The sequence below is a fragment of the Dermochelys coriacea genome, chromosome 25 (genome assembly GCF_009764565.3).
Source record: "Dermochelys coriacea isolate rDerCor1 chromosome 25, rDerCor1.pri.v4, whole genome shotgun sequence".
NCBI lineage: Eukaryota > Metazoa > Chordata > Testudines > Dermochelyidae > Dermochelys > Dermochelys coriacea.
In genome coordinates this window covers 5,554,532-5,570,237 of record NC_050092.1, presented here as the reverse complement: position 1 = coordinate 5,570,237, position 15,706 = coordinate 5,554,532, and the positions used below count along the sequence as shown (strand labels likewise).

The window sequence follows — 15,706 nt, the reverse complement described above, 5'->3', positions numbered from 1 at the left end:
TGGGGCTGGGGCTGGGGGTGGTGCAATGCCGGGGTTTTGGGGGTGGGGTCGGTCCCTGGGGCAGGAGCTGGGGGTGGTGCAATGCCGGGGTGTTGGGGGTGGGGTCGGTCCCTGGGGCTGGGGCTGGGGGCGGTGCAATGCCGGAGTATTGGGGGTGGGGTCGGTCCCTGGGGCTGGGGCTGGGGGTGGTGCAATGCCGGGGTGTTGGGGGTGGGGTCGGTCCCTGGGGCTGGGGCTGGGGGTGGTGCAATGCCGGGGTGTTGGGGGTGGGGTCGGTCCCTGGGGCTGGGGCTGGGGGTGGTGCAATGCCGGGGTGTTGGGGGTGGGGTCGGTCCCTGGGGCTGGGGGCGGTGCAATGCCGGGGGGAGGGGGAAGGTGGCTCTGTCCCTGCAATAGCTTGCGGGGGGAGACGTGGACGGGCCCGGGGTGGCTGTTGTCGGGCGACGCGTCGGGTGCGGACCAGCTGACGAGCGGGGCCGGCCTTGGAGCCCCGCCGCGGAGGGGAGGGATATAAAGGGCGGCGCGTCCCGCAGCCTGGCCCCGTAACTCCCCCTTGCAGCGCCGGCGGCCCGGGCCGTGTGTACCATCAGCAGTGGCGGCAGCACTGCGGAGCCCGGGCTCGGTAGGGACTGAGCCGGGGGGCGGACTGCAGGGCATGGGGGGGTTCCGGGGGGACGGGGGCGGACTGCAGGGCATTGAGGGACTGCAGAGCATTGGGGGGTCCCTGGGGAGTGGGGGCGGACTGCAGAGCATTGGGGGGTCCCTGGGGAGTGGGGGCGGACTGCAGGGCATGGGTGGGGTCCCTTTAGACAGGGGGTGGCTGCAGAGGCCACCCCAGCATGGGGGGGGGGGAAACAGAGACTCCCCCAAGCAAGACGCCTGTGGGGGAAGGTGGTTGCAATGGAAGCCCCTGGATCCGTGCAAACGCCTCCCCCACCCGCTGATCTGGGGACGAAGCGCGGGGACCCCCCGAAAGCGGCTGTAAAGGAGAGACCTTTGTGGTGGAGGAATTGCTGCTTTTCTTTCATGGATTTCAAGCGGGGGGGCTGACCCCAGGCCATTCTTACTAGTGGGCCCGGAGCTGAAGCTGGTTTAAGGAGTGAGTGTGGGGGGGGGAAGGGGGTTGTTTTTCGGGGAGATCAAACCCGGATAATCTCTCCTTTAGCGAGACCTAGATCTAGTCTTGCAGGGGGTGTGTGTGTGTGTGTTTTCCATTAAGGTGAAATCCCCCGCCACCAAAAAAGGTGGATCTACGAGATGCAGATGACTCGTGTGTGCTGCAAAACCCCTTTCTCCTGGGGGCCTCGGGGTTGTTTGTAGCCCAGAGGGCCCCCGCAGCATACAAGGAGCCTGAGTTGGTGCAGTTTGCCCTGTCCCCAAATAGTCCTGGTTCAGAATAATTCTCTTTGTTGTCACTGTGGTGCATGGTCGCGCAATGGTCTCAGATCTTGCAATGCCAGAAGCTTCCCCTCTTGCTTCTCATTTAGAACCAAACACCGGGGAGTTTTATTGACCTGGCTACTGGGATGGGGGGAGAGTCTGATGAGGTGGGGGGGGGGGGCTATTCGTATTGCAGCCTGTTCTGCCTTGTTTTGCATGGATCAGCTGGCGGGGAGCACCCTGGGGGCTTTGTTTTGGTTCAGGTTTTGTGTGCTGGGGAAGCAGTCCGAAGAGGCCCAGGGAGGTAGAAGTTAGGGCTATTGCTTTGAAAATAATCTTCATTTGTATATGCAAGATTGAGGTGCTGGAGAATTGATGGTTTTATAGGGAGAGCGGGCAGGCCATTCATCCAGCATTAAAATGTATCCGGGCCCTCTCCTTGATTAAAAATGTCACCGGATGTTGTATAGGCTCCCCAGAAGCTGTCTAACAATCCCTGTATCTTTTTCCTTTCCCTCTAGGGTCTCCATCCAGCCAATCAGAACTAGCTCTCCAATTTACTTTTTTCCCCCATCTTTTTCTTCCGATTTTTTTTCCTTCCTCAACATTTTTTGGTCAAAAATCTCAACAAAATGGTGCAGAAGAAAACAGAAATCAAAGGTTTCCATCGTTCTTTCAAGGTAAACCTTACAAAGTTCTTTCTTTTGTTTTACATTTGAGCCTCTGTGTTGTGGTGGGTTTTTTTTTGTAAATTGACTTGTCAATTGATTTTTGGTTTGTTTACATCAAAGTTAGAAATTATTTTTGTTCTTATTTTTTCATGGTGGGACTGTAAATTGTGGAGGCGAATTTGCAATTTGGGTGGGAATCCTTGGAAATCAAAGAGGAAATTTATCTTGTCCAAAAAACGCATGCCGAGCTTCAGGGACGCTGGAACCAATAGTAGATAGGGAACCCTTGGAGCATTAGAAACTGGCTAGGGCAATCATATTTATGTCTCTCTATTGAGACTAGTTCTTTAGGTAATAAGATGTATGTGTATGAGTATGTGGTGCTTTTACAGCTTAAAAGAACGGCAGACGCATGAATATAACCAATGAGGTGGTGGACTGCTTGCATGTTCATTGTTAGCTCAAAGGATTTTTAATCTTAGGTTCTTGCTAATTTAAGGAACAAATGAGGGAACTGGAATGTTTCTCTATATGGAGAAATATATGTGAAATAGAAAACAGTGGGCTGATTTGCGGGAGGTGCACAGAGTTTTTGTAAAAAGGAGTACTTGTGGCACCTTAGAGACTAACAAATAGAGTTTTTGTGTTGGAGTTAGGGGTGTTGAATAGCTCTGCCAGTCAGGCCTCAGTGGTTATGTCTACACAGAAACTAAACACCCCAAGCTGGCCCAGGCTTGATGGGCTGCGACTGAGGGGCTGTAAAATTGCAGCGTAGACATTTGGAGCTCTGGGACCCTGCCAAGAGGTCACTGAGCATTGGCTGATCAGGGTCTGGAATAGTTACCTATTCCCAACGGCTCAGTAGCTTGAAATCAGTGTATGTTACAGGATATTGCTTCACCTATGCACAGTGGGTGAACTTCCTTGTTAGTGTTGCAACTATCACATGGCTTCTGCTACCCCAAAAACCACCCAAAGGAAATACAAGTTTTTCTTGGTATCTGAAAATGAGGGTTAGAGATGTTTTGAAAGCACCAAAGGCTTTTAGGTGCACGAGTCCCCCTGAGAGTCAGTGGGCTGCCTTCTCCTAAATCCATTCAGTGGTTCTGCAGATCTCTGCCTTAATAAACTCCTGACCATATTAATATTTTAAAAAAAAAAATCTCTAGCTACATACTTGGCATAAAGGGAATGGGAAGAAAGAGAACATTCTCTACAAGAAGATTTTGTGTTGGAAGGTATGGTATTTGCCCTGTGGATTAGGATTGTGTGTGTGTGAGAGAGCTGGGGGTTTTGAACCATACGTTGTTGTCAATGGCACAGCCACGGTTAGGGCAATAAGAGTGTTGGTTCTACCAGCAGCCTGGCAAGGTGCTCTGGTGGGAGCTGATGTAGGTCTTGGTGTTGTGCAGTCCTCTCCTCGGAAGAGTTAGTGGGATGGACCAAATATTGCTGATTTCAGTATGTTTTGCATAGGGTCGCTGAGCACAGGCTCCAGTGCATTTTACATGGAAGAAACGTCTTTGGCGCTGGTGGGAGACCCAAGGGGATGTCAAAATAGCCTTGTCGGCTGCTCTTGGGATCCTGCCACCCAACTGCCTGAAATCCACGATGAATGTCCCTGGAGCCTCTGTTTACTGCAGCCTCATGGAAGTTGTTCCATGGCTGCACACTGTACTGTGCCAGGTCCCAGGCCTGGCAGGCAGGAGGCAGCCTGCTGTGAAACAGGCACTTTCCCCAAAGCTTGGCTGTGCCCAGCTGCTGCACCTCCTCCTTCTCCTGTTCCTCCTCGCGTAAGGCTCCCAGCCATGACTGAGCCCTCCCTGACTCCTCTAACACCCGGTTAGGAGCGTCCTTTTTCTCGCTGTGTCTTCAGTTCTCTCTCTGATCAGGGCCCATAAAGAGGATTCAGGTTTAGTGGGATTTTTTTTTTCCCCTATGGTAAATGTCTTATCTGTGCACGACTCCCTATTTCTGGAGCTCCCTCTCTCTATTATGCGGCTTGTGTGTCATAGATTCCCTGGCCAGAAGGGGCCATCATGATCATGTAGTCTGACCTCTTGTAGAACTCAGGCCAGAGAATTTTCTCCAAAATAAATAACTTGCTCCAACTGTCACCTAATCTTGGTGTAAGGGTTTTCGGCTTTTATCTTGGGGCTACATCTCTCTAAATAGCACGGATTAAAACAGAATTAGTCCGTTGCACTGAACCAGCCGGAAGGGCTGCATTTAACAGCCCAGTTCTCTTGTATGTCAGCATGTTGTGGATTCAGGATATGGCAGCTGGCACAGGAAACTGAGACTCTATGAATGGTCTCATTTGTTTGACCCTCTCCTTCTTTCAGATTTAAGGTCCCATCTTGCCAGATGCTGAGCGACCCTTGAGTCATGCTGTTGAGGGTGCTGAGCACTCAGATCATTGGTGATTTGTGGGGGTGTTTTTGTCCTGTCCTGTTCTCCCTCCGTCCCGCCCCCCCCACATAACTGGCTCCTGGAGCAGTGCCCGTTGCAGGGTGATGTAACTTCTGTTTGGTCTCGTGGTGGGGGTGCTGTTACGCAACCACCTCATTCCATAATAAACCTGTTGCTGGGTAAAAAATGGGGGATGATGTGGAGTTAGTGGGTTGGTCACAAAACTTCTAAGTGGAAAAAGAAAATAGTGGGTGGGGGGGTGGAGAAAAAAGGAGCCTTGCAGAAGGAGGCGAAAGGGAAATGCTTAGATAGTCTCTAGAACAGAAATTCCAGAGACCCTGCACTTCTGGTGTTTAGCGTGCCTTTGCTACAGAGTCTCTCCGAATGATTAGAAAGCAGCTGGCTCTGGGTGACCTTGGGTAATAAGGGGCCCAATAAAAATGGCTCCTTTGGAGGTGCTGTGCCTGCAAAATGTTGATTCTTGCAGTGACAAACCCAGGAGCCCTTCTGATAGCCGAAAAGACACACAATCTCCTGCAGATTCTTGCCTGCAAAGCGTCCCAGATTCTAGGGGTTCTGAATCGTCCCCTCTTGGGCCGCGCTGCTGAAGGCAATTGGGCTGGCCTTCCACCAGGGAGAAAGTAAACACGCGCTTTCTAGCTGTTTCTAGCAGTTAGGGAAGCTTGTGCCAAGCCCTGCTGATTGGCTGCAGGGGCAGCCGTTCATCTGATACACCCTTCCTCCTGGCTCACTTCCTCGCAGGCATGGCAGTGGGGCGTGTGTGGTTTGTTTTTAATTCAGAGAGAATTCCACCTCCACCCAAACACATTTCATAACAGGGGGAAGGCTTGTACTTTGGTTAACGAGCTCTCGGGGGGGTGTGTGTGTGTGTGTGTGTGTGTGTATAAATGTCCTGGATCTTTAGCTTATAATACTTTTAGTGCTTTCCATGCAGCGATCTTAGTGTTATCTCCGTGTTACAATTAGGGAAACTGAGGCACAGAGTGGTGATGCGATTTCCATTGCTGTGCCCCCCATGAGTAAGAGATAAAGAAGGGAAATAGGCCCCAGGCCTCCTATATAGGCCGTCCCCTAATTCAAGGCAGCAGCCTGTCTGGCTGTTTTGGGTCTGCGTGAATCTCCCAGATGAAGACCCAAGGCTGGTAGCTCAGCTGGTTGCCAGCACTGTACATGTTCCTTCTCTAGCGCTAGCAGTGCCTTTCACTGGTGATCTCTAACCCCACCCCTGAACACTCTGCTCTGCTCTGCCAGTCATGCCAAAGTATGTATCAGCTCAGTGATGGGGGACAAAAACTGATGCCATGCTAGTGTACAGCACTTTTCATTGGTAATCACCAAGCATTTTTCAAAGGAGGGCAGTATCATTATCCCCATTTTACAGATGGGGAAGTTGAGGCACAGAGAGGTGAAGTGACTGGCTCAAGGTCACCTGGCAGGCAACTGGTAGAGCTGGGAGTAAAATAGAATAGAACCTGTCCCCACTTCCTGGCTGCATCTGGACCAATTTTTGTTGCTTTGGGACCTAAAATGAGAGGTCTCTGAAAGCACAATGCTAGCACAGTGACCCAGGCCCCTGTCCCCTCTCTGCTCTTGCCCATGACTTGCCAGCTCAAGCATTCAACTAGTCTGGGCTAGTTTGTCCCCATCCTGCCACTCTGGGGTTCAGTGGCTGTACTACACAGGAATTAAACCCTCACCGCTGGCCTGTGTCAGCTTCGTCAGGCTGCGGGGCTGTAGAATAGTGTGCCGATGCCAGTGCCGGCTCCGGGACCCTTCCCCTTCGCAGGAGTTTGTTTGCTGTGTAAACATCCCTTTCGTCCCACCCAGAGCTCATCGCTGCAGGTTTCCTTAAGAGCAGGAGCAAAGCGTTCGATGCTTCTCCAGTACCCAATCCTGTGCTTTATTCAAACCTCCCTCTGCTCTGAATGACCCCAATACAGCTGCCACCCGGCACCATCCCGTGCCCTGCAAACTCATGCTTATTCCCCTCCCCCGTCCTGTGCTGGAGACGGGCAGGGTGGGGGGGAACCGTCCCCGGGGGAGTGCTTGGTGATGGCCTATCCTTGTGGCCCTGGCTGGGATGGCTAGACCAAGCTCTCCACCACCAGCTGCAAAGGCTGCTGGGGCTCCAGCTTCCCTGAGCCGGTCCAGTGACTAATGGGTCCCTCCCTCTGAGGAGGTGTGAATCGGGAATGAGCAGGCCCGGGGAAATGTGCTGAGGGAGAAGGCTGGTCTGAACTACCACCCTGTCATTTGGGCTCTCAGTAGCATGGTTGACACCCAAGCAGCCAGCCCCTGCTCATCTGGGAGCTGATGGCATGCCAGGGTCATGTGGCATACCAATCATGCTCTATTTTTTGCGCCCTCTTACTGGCATCGAGGCTGTCGCTTCGTAAAACAGCCACTTGGTCCGGGGTTTGTGAAATGCTGGGTGGGTGGGATGTGGGGCTGGGCAGGCCCGGCAATTGGGAGGCAGGACTCCTGGGACTTGGTCCTAGCTCTGCCGCTCACTTGCTGTCTGACCCTGGGGCGAATGGGCAATGGAAACAGTGCCTCAGTTTACCCCGCTGTAAAGTGGGTAGAAGACTGCCCCCCTGGGGGTGTTGAGGCTGAACATAAAGGGCGTTGTGATCCTGGCTGACGACGGTGGAGCTGACTGTGGTGTTAGCTGCTTCTGCCAACCCAACGTGGGAGCAGCTGGCTTTGTTCGTACCACAGCTCGGGGAGAACTGGGGATTTCTTCTCTCTGGTTCTGTCCAAACAGCCCCCACCCGCTTTCCATATCGCCAAGCTCTGGATCAACCAGCCTAACCATGACTCCAGAGCCTCACCTCAAACAAGTGACCTGCTGGGTGTGCCAGACAGCTCCTTCTACTGCTCCCAACGATCCTGAGTCACTCCACCCCAGGAACCAGTGACCGGGCACTTCCATCCAGCCTGGGCTTCTGTGCTCGAGCCAGGAAGGGAGGGACAGGGAGCTGGCTTTCTGCTCGGGTTGATCTTAATGAGCAGAGACTGCCAGCTATGCGGGGTTGCTCTCCTCGAAGGGCCCATTCTCTGTTCCAGAAACCAGTGTAACTTTGACCCACCTCAGTTGTCGGGGACCCTGTGTATGTTGCAGCTCTGATTAGTTGGTGTTGGGTATTAAGTTGTCCCTCCCACAAGCTAGCCAGTGTCTCTGGGAAGGCTGTTTCCAGCCGACCTCAGACTCCAAGGAGATTTTTCTCTAGGCCTGCGTGTAAGGGTAGAAAAATGAGCTGGGCCAGGGTGGAGGCAAAGGGGACTTGGTGTGACTGCGACTCCCGAGTATGCAGCGAGGTGTGTTGGTGGGATTCCCCGGGGGGGACCCAAGCCAGGCTGGTGGAGCCACAACCGGCTCCACTGGACTTGTGTTAGCGGCTGACGGGCTGGGATGAAGATATTCCAGGGGAGCAGAACGGGATGTCGAGACCTAGGATAAGTGGCATGGAGACCTTCGGCGGCTACCAGCGTGTTCATGTGTGACTCACCCTGTTCTCTTCCATTCTGAACCTCCAGGGCCAGAACCCATTCGACCTGGAATTCTCCCAGTCAAGTCACCTGGATTCTGTCTTCAACTTTGAGTGCCCGGCCCGCCCTGGTGAGCTCTGCAGACTGCACCTGATTTTAATACACGGGTGGGGGAGGGATGAAGACTGTTGAATGTTGGTTCCTTCTCCCCATTCTCCCCTCCACCCTCCCTCGGGGAAAATGACCATGAAAATTCACCCTCTTCCCTCTTGAAAACAGCCTTCAGATGCCAGAAATATCATCCCCAGCAGCTCTGATGCAGGGCAGTACTTAAGCACGTGTATGACTTTAAGCACGTGATGTGTGTAGCCTCCCTGAAGCCAATGGGGCTGCTTGCTGGCTCAGACGCATGTCTGGAAGATTGACACACCTTCCAAAATCTGTCCCAAGCTTAGGCCTCATCTCCTGCTGTTTGCTAGGATCCCAATTTCCTTCCCAGTAAATCTCTCATCCTCCAGGGATCCTCTCCCCAAACCTCTCTGCTCCAGTCCCTGAACTGTTCTCTCATATCATTGTCTTGTCCACCTTGCGGTGAGGGCACCTGGTAGCTAGGGTCATATCTGACCATACAAAGCATAAACCAAGTGCGCTATATCGGGTCCTGTGTGGCTAATCAGTACCTGAATCCAGAGGGTGTATATGAGAGATGAGGGCTGCGCTGTATGGACGCTGGTGTGGTGTTAATGCTATATGCATGGCTTTGCTTTGGGACAGACATGCCTTCAAGTCAGCCCATCGATATCCCTGATACCAAGAAAAGGAACAAGAAGAAGAAACGATGCAGAGCTACGGACAGCTTCTCTGGGAGGTTTGAAGGTGAGAGGTATAGGAATTTGCGGGTCGGGGTGGTCCTGCTGGCAGTTCAGGGGGGAGCCATTTGACCTCAAAATCCTGGAAACCTCCTGCTCAAGCGGGCACTTGGTTTAATGAGCTTCCCACCTGCCCCAGATCAGAGCTGACTCAGTTGTGCGGACTCATCCATGGAGCAGAGAGGAGCAGAGTGCGATGTCATTTGATCACTAGCCAGGCACTGTAGCGGCAGCTGGGATGTGCGGCAAGAACTCTGTGCCCCATCTGGCCTTACAGCCACACATCTGGGACTCTGCCCCAAGTGCCGGGGCTGGAGCTAACTTCTGCAAACCTCCCCAGCCCCGGAAACCAAAAAACCCAAACTGTACTGAAGCAAGGTCCATTCTGCTCCCCACAGATGTCTACCAGCTGCAGGAGGAGGTGCTCGGGGAAGGTGCCCATGCTAGAGTCCAGTCCTGCATCAACCTCATCACCAACAAGGAGTACGCCGTGAAGGTATGGGCTCTGAGAGGCCACATGGTCGAGTGGATAGGACACCAGGCTGGCATTGGGGAAAGCAGGGTTCTGTTCCGGGCTCCGGCAGTCACTTCCCTCCTTTGACTTTGCTTTCCACTCCACCCTTAATTTGTCCTGTCCCTTTTGATGGCGTGCTCTTGAGTGCTTGGCATGTTTGAGCTCTGATCTCTGTCGGGATCTATTGGCGCTACTGTGATGCATATAATAATGAGGCTGGGAGACTCGCCCCACCCCTCAGCCTAGAAGCAGGAGGAGAGGGCAGAGGCAGGTAGCTACGTCTCTAAACTGTCCATCCACCCCAAACTTGCCTAGGGCTGTTGGTGAGAGAAGGAGACAGACTGGAGTTTGGTGGTGCCTAACGCTATGGGGCTGGCTCTGCTTCGCCTGTTTTGATGGGCTTCAGCCGTTAGCCTTCCAAGAGACGGGAGGATCTGAGCCAGCTGGGTGCCCATCAAATGGCCTGGATGGGCCAGCGTTGGCGCTGGAACTTGCGGAGCGGGCGGCAGCACAGTGTGCCGAGGGGAGGGGAGACGTACTAACCGCTTTACTGAGCAAATCAGAGCAGCTGCGGCTAAGCTCAATTAAAAGGGGTCGTCCGAAGATAGCCGGGGAAAGGAAGCTCTTGAGAAGACTGGCTCATTTAGTGTAGGAGATCCCCCTGGTCCAGTCCCTGTGAATTGCTGAGGGTTCGTCCTTTGTGTGCAGTGCCCAAGGCCATCCTGTGTGTGGGAGGGCAGCGCAGTTGGATCTTTACACAGCCCTGAGTAAAAACACAGGGCTCAGTGGCCACCCTGGTCCTGAACAGATGCAGCTGAAGATCCTAGATGTGGTCCAACGTAAACAAGAAGCCTGTGTAAGACTAGATCCCCTGCAGACAGAGATGGGCTCACTGCCTTTTGACATCGCTCAGCTTGCCAGCCCCGGGTGCCGGGAAAGACGACCTTATAATTAAGGTGCAGGGTTAGGGGTTATGAGACCTGGCTTCTGCTCTTGGCTGTGCCACAGACAGACCTAGTGCAGGTCTCTTCACTTCTGTAATGTGGGGTTGATCCCTGCTGGGCAGGGGAGTCTGGGAGGGTAAATTAGTGCTCCCAGAGCACCTGGGGAGGACAGATGAGTGGGAGGGATTATGCTAGTGGGACGGTTAGACTCATTTGTGTGTTGGGCGTCTCGACGCCTCCCCGCAAGCGGGCGGAAAGCAAAACAGGTCCTGGCGAGCCGCCTCCCTGCTGTCTGTGTGATTGCCTGCCGGGCTGCTGGAACTCCAGACAAAACCTGTCGAAGCTCAGTTCTGTCGGGGCTCAGATTACCGCAGCAATGCGGGCTCCTCCGGGCTGGGAGCCACTGCTCCGAGTTCTTTGCAGGACTCCCGGGAAAGAGCGCCGCTGTATGGCAGCGTGCAAAGCTGGCCCACACCCAGCCTGTTTGAAGCAGCAGCAAGCAGAGAGGGGCCAGCCGGTGCCCCTTTGTACTGAACAGCGATTGGCTCCTTGGCATCAGGCGTTGCCATTGCGGGGCGCTGGCATCTGCGAGGAAGTGATAGGCTGTGGCTGGGTGCCTGTGTGTGTGGGAGGAGGGGGGGGCTGCAAGAGTGGGGGGGGGCAGGGTCATGACCTTCTGAAAAAGGGAAGCGTGTTGGGTTTGGAGGAGAGCAGCTGTTGGCTGTTTGAGCTGCAGTCTCTGGGGAGCGTCTTTGCTTGTACAGGGGGCTGCTGGCCAAGCAGCCCACAGGAGGGGAACAATGCCATCCTTCTCCAGCAGCTTGGCATGCCTCGTGCCTCAGCAGAGCAACAAGGGCCGTGTGTGTCGGACCAGAAATCAGACCCTCCATTTCAGACATCGACGTTCTTTGCTACAATAGAGCAAAGGGGAGAAGCCCTTCTGGGCAGTCTGAGGCCGTTCCATGAGCCAAAGCTAGCAGCCTGGCATGGAACTGCCCCGTACCGTATTCATCAGGGTGAGGCTCTCAAAGCACTTTACAAACACCTGAGCCTGGGGCTCTGTGCTGGGAGTCCAGGAAGTAGAATTCCCCATGTCCCCCATGGGGAAACTGAGGCACTGAGAGGGAAGTGACTGCCTGATGTCATGCAGCAAACTGGTGGCAGAGAGAGGCACAGAACCTAGGAGTCCTGATTATCAGCCCTGCACTCTGTCCCCTACGCTGTCTTGGGCGCTTCTTAGAACTCCCTGCCCTGAGCCACCTTTGCAGGAGGCTGACTTCTGCTCCACTGGTGTAAATCCAGAGTGACTCCACTGCAGTCGGTGCTTACTCTAGATTTACTCTGCTGTGGCCGATCCCAGCCTGTGGCCCGGCTTATCTCGTATATTTGGCTGTCTTTGTATAAGCTCTCTCCCCACCGAGCCTGGGGAGGAGGGAGAAGGGGCCCTTATCTCTGCAGCCAAACCCCAGGGCTTGTCCTTTGAAGTGTGCAGGGGCCTCTGTTTTGCTTGGCGCATTAGACACGTGACCCATTGTTTGGCTGTCCCCCTGGAATGAGAGCAGCTCCTCCCCTGCGGAGGGAAGGGTGTGGAGGAGAAGCTGGCATGGCTAATGCTGTCACCTCCCTGAGGGATGGGGGAAGGAAAGCAGCCTTCTCTGCAGCTGGTTAACCCCTTCAGGGATCTCTGAATGGAGCCACCTTGCCTGGCTTGGTCCCTGGGCTCTGGGATCCTGCGGACAGGGTGCTGTTTGGCTTGTTAACTGCTCTAGGGGTGTGTTTTGGCTTATGTAGCTAGGACGCTGTAGCAATCCAGTTTGGGATCTGAGCTCCGGCATCATTCCAACTAGATCCTCTCCCCGTGCCCTGGGACTTCGGGGGGGGTCCAATGCCTCACCTCCTCGAGCAGCGTGTGGGGCCCCAGTCAGTCTCCGAACTCCTCTCCCCGCTTCTATTTCAGATCATTGAGAAGAGCCTTGGACACATCCGGAGCCGGGTATTCAGGGAGGTGGAGATGCTCTACCAGTGCCAAGGACACAGGTATGGGGGGAGCTCCCTGCTAGGCCAGAGTCATACTGGTTCTTGGGATCTCTGTTGCTGGGTGGGCAGGCATTGCTTTAGCTTACGGCCAAGATTTGCCATCCCCCTTCTCTTTGCAATCCAGGGTAAAGGTGGGAAGATGTGCTTGCTCCCCCCTTAACCTTGGCGGGCCGTGTGAGCGTCTCTGGCCTACATTTAAAACCTGTTCCATAGCAATGAGTATAGATCTCTTTTTAGCTGCGTTGACCCACCAGTGACCTGCCGAATGCTGGAGATGACTCGAAGGGCTCTTCCCTCTTGTAGGCTGTGGGCAGGGTTTGGGAAGAGGGTGTTTGTTGCATTTTGTGGAGAGTTTAGTCTCACTGGGCAGAATAGTAAGACCAGCTCCCTGGATTAAAAAGCTGAGCAATGCTCTTTCTCGATAGCAACTTGTTGGCCAAGGGAAGCATCTGCTGACAATTAGGGCTGTGGTATAGCTAAGTCATTAAGCGGGACACTGAGAAAACATCCCCTGGAATGCTGGGAAACCAGCTGTGGGCCTGGGGCCTTCTGGTTCCAATAACTGAAACCCAGTTCTCCTTGGCGCCTGTCCTGGAACTGCACGCCTATGCACGCTCGTGGCGTGGAGGAGCCAGCTCTGGGAAGGCCCTGTGGCTGGCTGGATGGGGAGCCTTGCGGGACAAGAGGGCAGAGCTGAGCTGATCTTCCCCCCCTCCGCCCCCTTACAGGAACGTCCTGGAGCTGATAGAGTTCTTCGAAGAGGAAGATCGATTCTACCTGGTGTTTGAGAAGATGCGAGGAGGTAAATATCCCTGCAGCAGCGCTGTCTCCTCCTTCCTCTTCGTGGCACCGTTTACCTCTGGCTGGCGGGGCGAGGGCTGTGTTTTCTAGGCCAGGGGCTCTCAACCTTTTTCTTTCTGAGCCCTCCCCCCCATATGCTGGAAAAACTCTGCAGCCCACGAGTTTCACAATTGTTTTTCTGCATATAAAAGCCAGGGCCGGGATTAGGGGGTAGCAAGCAGGGCAGTTGCCCTGGGCTCCACGGCACAGGGGGCCCCACAGAGTTGCTCGAGCTTCAGCTTCAACCGCAGATGGCAGGGCTGGGAGCCCTGCGAGGGTTCAGCTTTCTGCCCTGGGCCCCAGCATGTCTAACACTGGCCCTGCTTGGTGGCCCCCCTGAAACCTGCTCGTGGTCCCCTAGTTGAACCACTGATCTAGGCCCCCCCTCCCCCCGAGGCCTGATGGAGACCCCTTCTGCCAGCTGGGAAGCTCACAGCTTGGCACAGATGGATGTCATAGCCCATCACCATTCAGCAGCACGCAATTCCCTCCAGACTCTCACAGCTGGCTCCTGGCCTGCAAAATCCCTGGTCCCAGCTTCCCGAATGCTCTGGCGGGGAGGTGCTTTGGAGCCAGGGCAGGAGGGAGGGGATGGGATGCTGAGGGAGAAACGCGGGGATGAGGCCCTGCTAACAGCCGCCGTCTCCCTCCCCTGTGCCCTAGGCTCCATCCTGACCCACATTCACAGGAGGCGCCACTTCAATGAACTGGAGGCCAGTGTGGTGGTGCAAGACATTGCCAGTGCCCTTAACTTCTTGCACAACAAAGGTGAGGAGCAAAGGGCAGGCACTTGCCTGGCTCGGGGGGGGATTGGCTGGGGGAGGTTATTTCTCCTTGCACTGGGAGAGCCCATGATTCTAAGGCCTGAGAGTTCATGTCCAGCTCCACCCCTTGGCCACTAGAGACTCTCCGGGAGGACTGTGTGGTGGTGCGAAGGAGTGTGTGGGGGCTCTGCATAGCCCGTTCTCCAGGTTCCTGGGTGCTCCCTTCCCCAGGCAGACGTGGTGATGGGCCGCTCTGGCCTGCCAGAGCGTGCAGGGTGTCTTGGACCCAAGCGCTTCTCTCGCCATTGCGCTTCCCAGAGCATCCCGTAGCAGGGTGGCTGGGGCTTGCCGATGGGGGGGAGCCAGCACCCCTAGTCTTCCCCCACCCTGCAAGCCTTGGGCTGCACAATAGCCAAGCTCTGAACCATCCCAGGAAAGCAGCAGCCCCTGTTGACTCTGGGGTTTCTTGTTTTTAACAGGTATAGCGCACAGGGATTTAAAACCAGAAAATATTCTCTGTGAGAGTCCCGACCAGGTGAGTGGCAGGCTGCCTGGCTAGCAGCACGTCCAGAGACACTCCACTCTTTCGCTCCTTGGCTTGGCAGGAGCTGGGATGGCTTGGAGGAGGGGAGCTCCTCTCCAGCGGGTGGGCTAGCCTCTTGCTGGGATGTGGGTCTGGGCTCCTGGGGAGCCTGGGCCCTGCTTGTGTGGGGAGGGCACTGGTGGGAAGGAGGTAGCATGAGGTGGGGGAGGGCTCAGCAGGCAGCAAGGCTATGATGATAACCCTTTGCATGCAGGTTCTCAGAAGGGGCCTACGCTGCAGAAAATGAAGTCAGCTCCAAGCGGGGGGGGGGGGCGACTGGCTGACTGGGCGGAGTTTTGCTGTTGATAACCTCCTTTGTATTGCAGATGGGTGGAGGGCAAAGGCCAGATTTCAATTTGCTAAGAAGTGACTCCTGGGGGAGATTGCTGGGGTGATGCATGTGGGCCATGGACATGTCTAGTGTGTGGGGGGATCTCCAGGTCACCTCTGGCCTTGTATGGTGAACTTCACAGACCCATTGCAGTTCAATTTAGTCATTGACTTCTTTGCCTCTTCTGTCCTGTCCTAGGTTTCCCCTGTGAAGATCTGTGACTTTGACCTGGGAAGTGGCATCAAATTAAATGGCGATTGTTCCCCTATCTCCACCCCTGAGCTGCTCACACCCGTAAGTATTTCTGCCCCCTCATTAATGTGTGAGGGAGTGGCTTAGTTGGCTTTTGCGGGGAGGATGGGACTGTCATGGAGAGAGAGAGGTCTTGAACCATAGACTGGCTAGCCACCAGCTGGCTGGTGGGAGACTAAGGCTGCTTATAGACGTCTGGGAAGATGACCAGCATTGTGCATTTGTGGCATGAGTCCTGGCCACCAGGGCTAGACTTCTATCAACGGATGCAGCCCGCTTGGCTCTCTGCTCCCCTTGAAGTACCAGCTGGACTTCTGCAGTTACCTCTGCTCTGGTGCCAGTGTCCATAATCTATTGTTTTTAGTCGCTGTTGGACTTTTCAGCAAGGCTCCCTTTGCAACTCTGGCCCCCTTAACTACCCTGTACCGCGGCTGGCATCGGCCCAGGGGCATTCCTGTAACTGGTTTCCACCCAGAATAGAAACTGGGGGTTGTAATTCGGCGAGGAGCCTGAGAAGTGCAAGCACAGCCAGGCATGCTGGGAAGGCCGTGGCTGAGGGGGATAGAACAGCCGTCCCTGGGCACTTGGGGATTCCTGAA

The 15,706-nt window shown here is 54.7% G+C and overlaps 1 protein-coding gene across 2 annotated transcripts in view; it reads left to right on the top strand.

Annotated features, from left to right (window-relative positions):
• Positions 1 to 260: 260 nt before the first annotated feature.
• Positions 261 to 15,706, top strand: part of MKNK2 (MAPK interacting serine/threonine kinase 2) — a 28,262-nt gene continuing 12,816 nt past the window's right edge. The window contains exons 1-10 of one of the 2 annotated variants that reach the window (XM_043502526.1): positions 261 to 622; positions 1,902 to 2,060; positions 8,022 to 8,103; positions 8,748 to 8,849; positions 9,241 to 9,338; positions 12,258 to 12,337; positions 13,066 to 13,139; positions 13,841 to 13,945; positions 14,421 to 14,476; positions 15,054 to 15,149. In XM_043502526.1, the coding sequence (XP_043358461.1) occupies positions 2,013 to 2,060; positions 8,022 to 8,103; positions 8,748 to 8,849; positions 9,241 to 9,338; positions 12,258 to 12,337; positions 13,066 to 13,139; positions 13,841 to 13,945; positions 14,421 to 14,476; positions 15,054 to 15,149 (741 nt within the window). In that variant the 5' untranslated portion in view covers positions 261 to 622; positions 1,902 to 2,012. The remainder of the gene's footprint in view (positions 623 to 1,901; positions 2,061 to 8,021; positions 8,104 to 8,747; positions 8,850 to 9,240; positions 9,339 to 12,257; positions 12,338 to 13,065; positions 13,140 to 13,840; positions 13,946 to 14,420; positions 14,477 to 15,053; positions 15,150 to 15,706) is intronic. The other variant, XR_006276979.1, reaches the window with a different exon arrangement.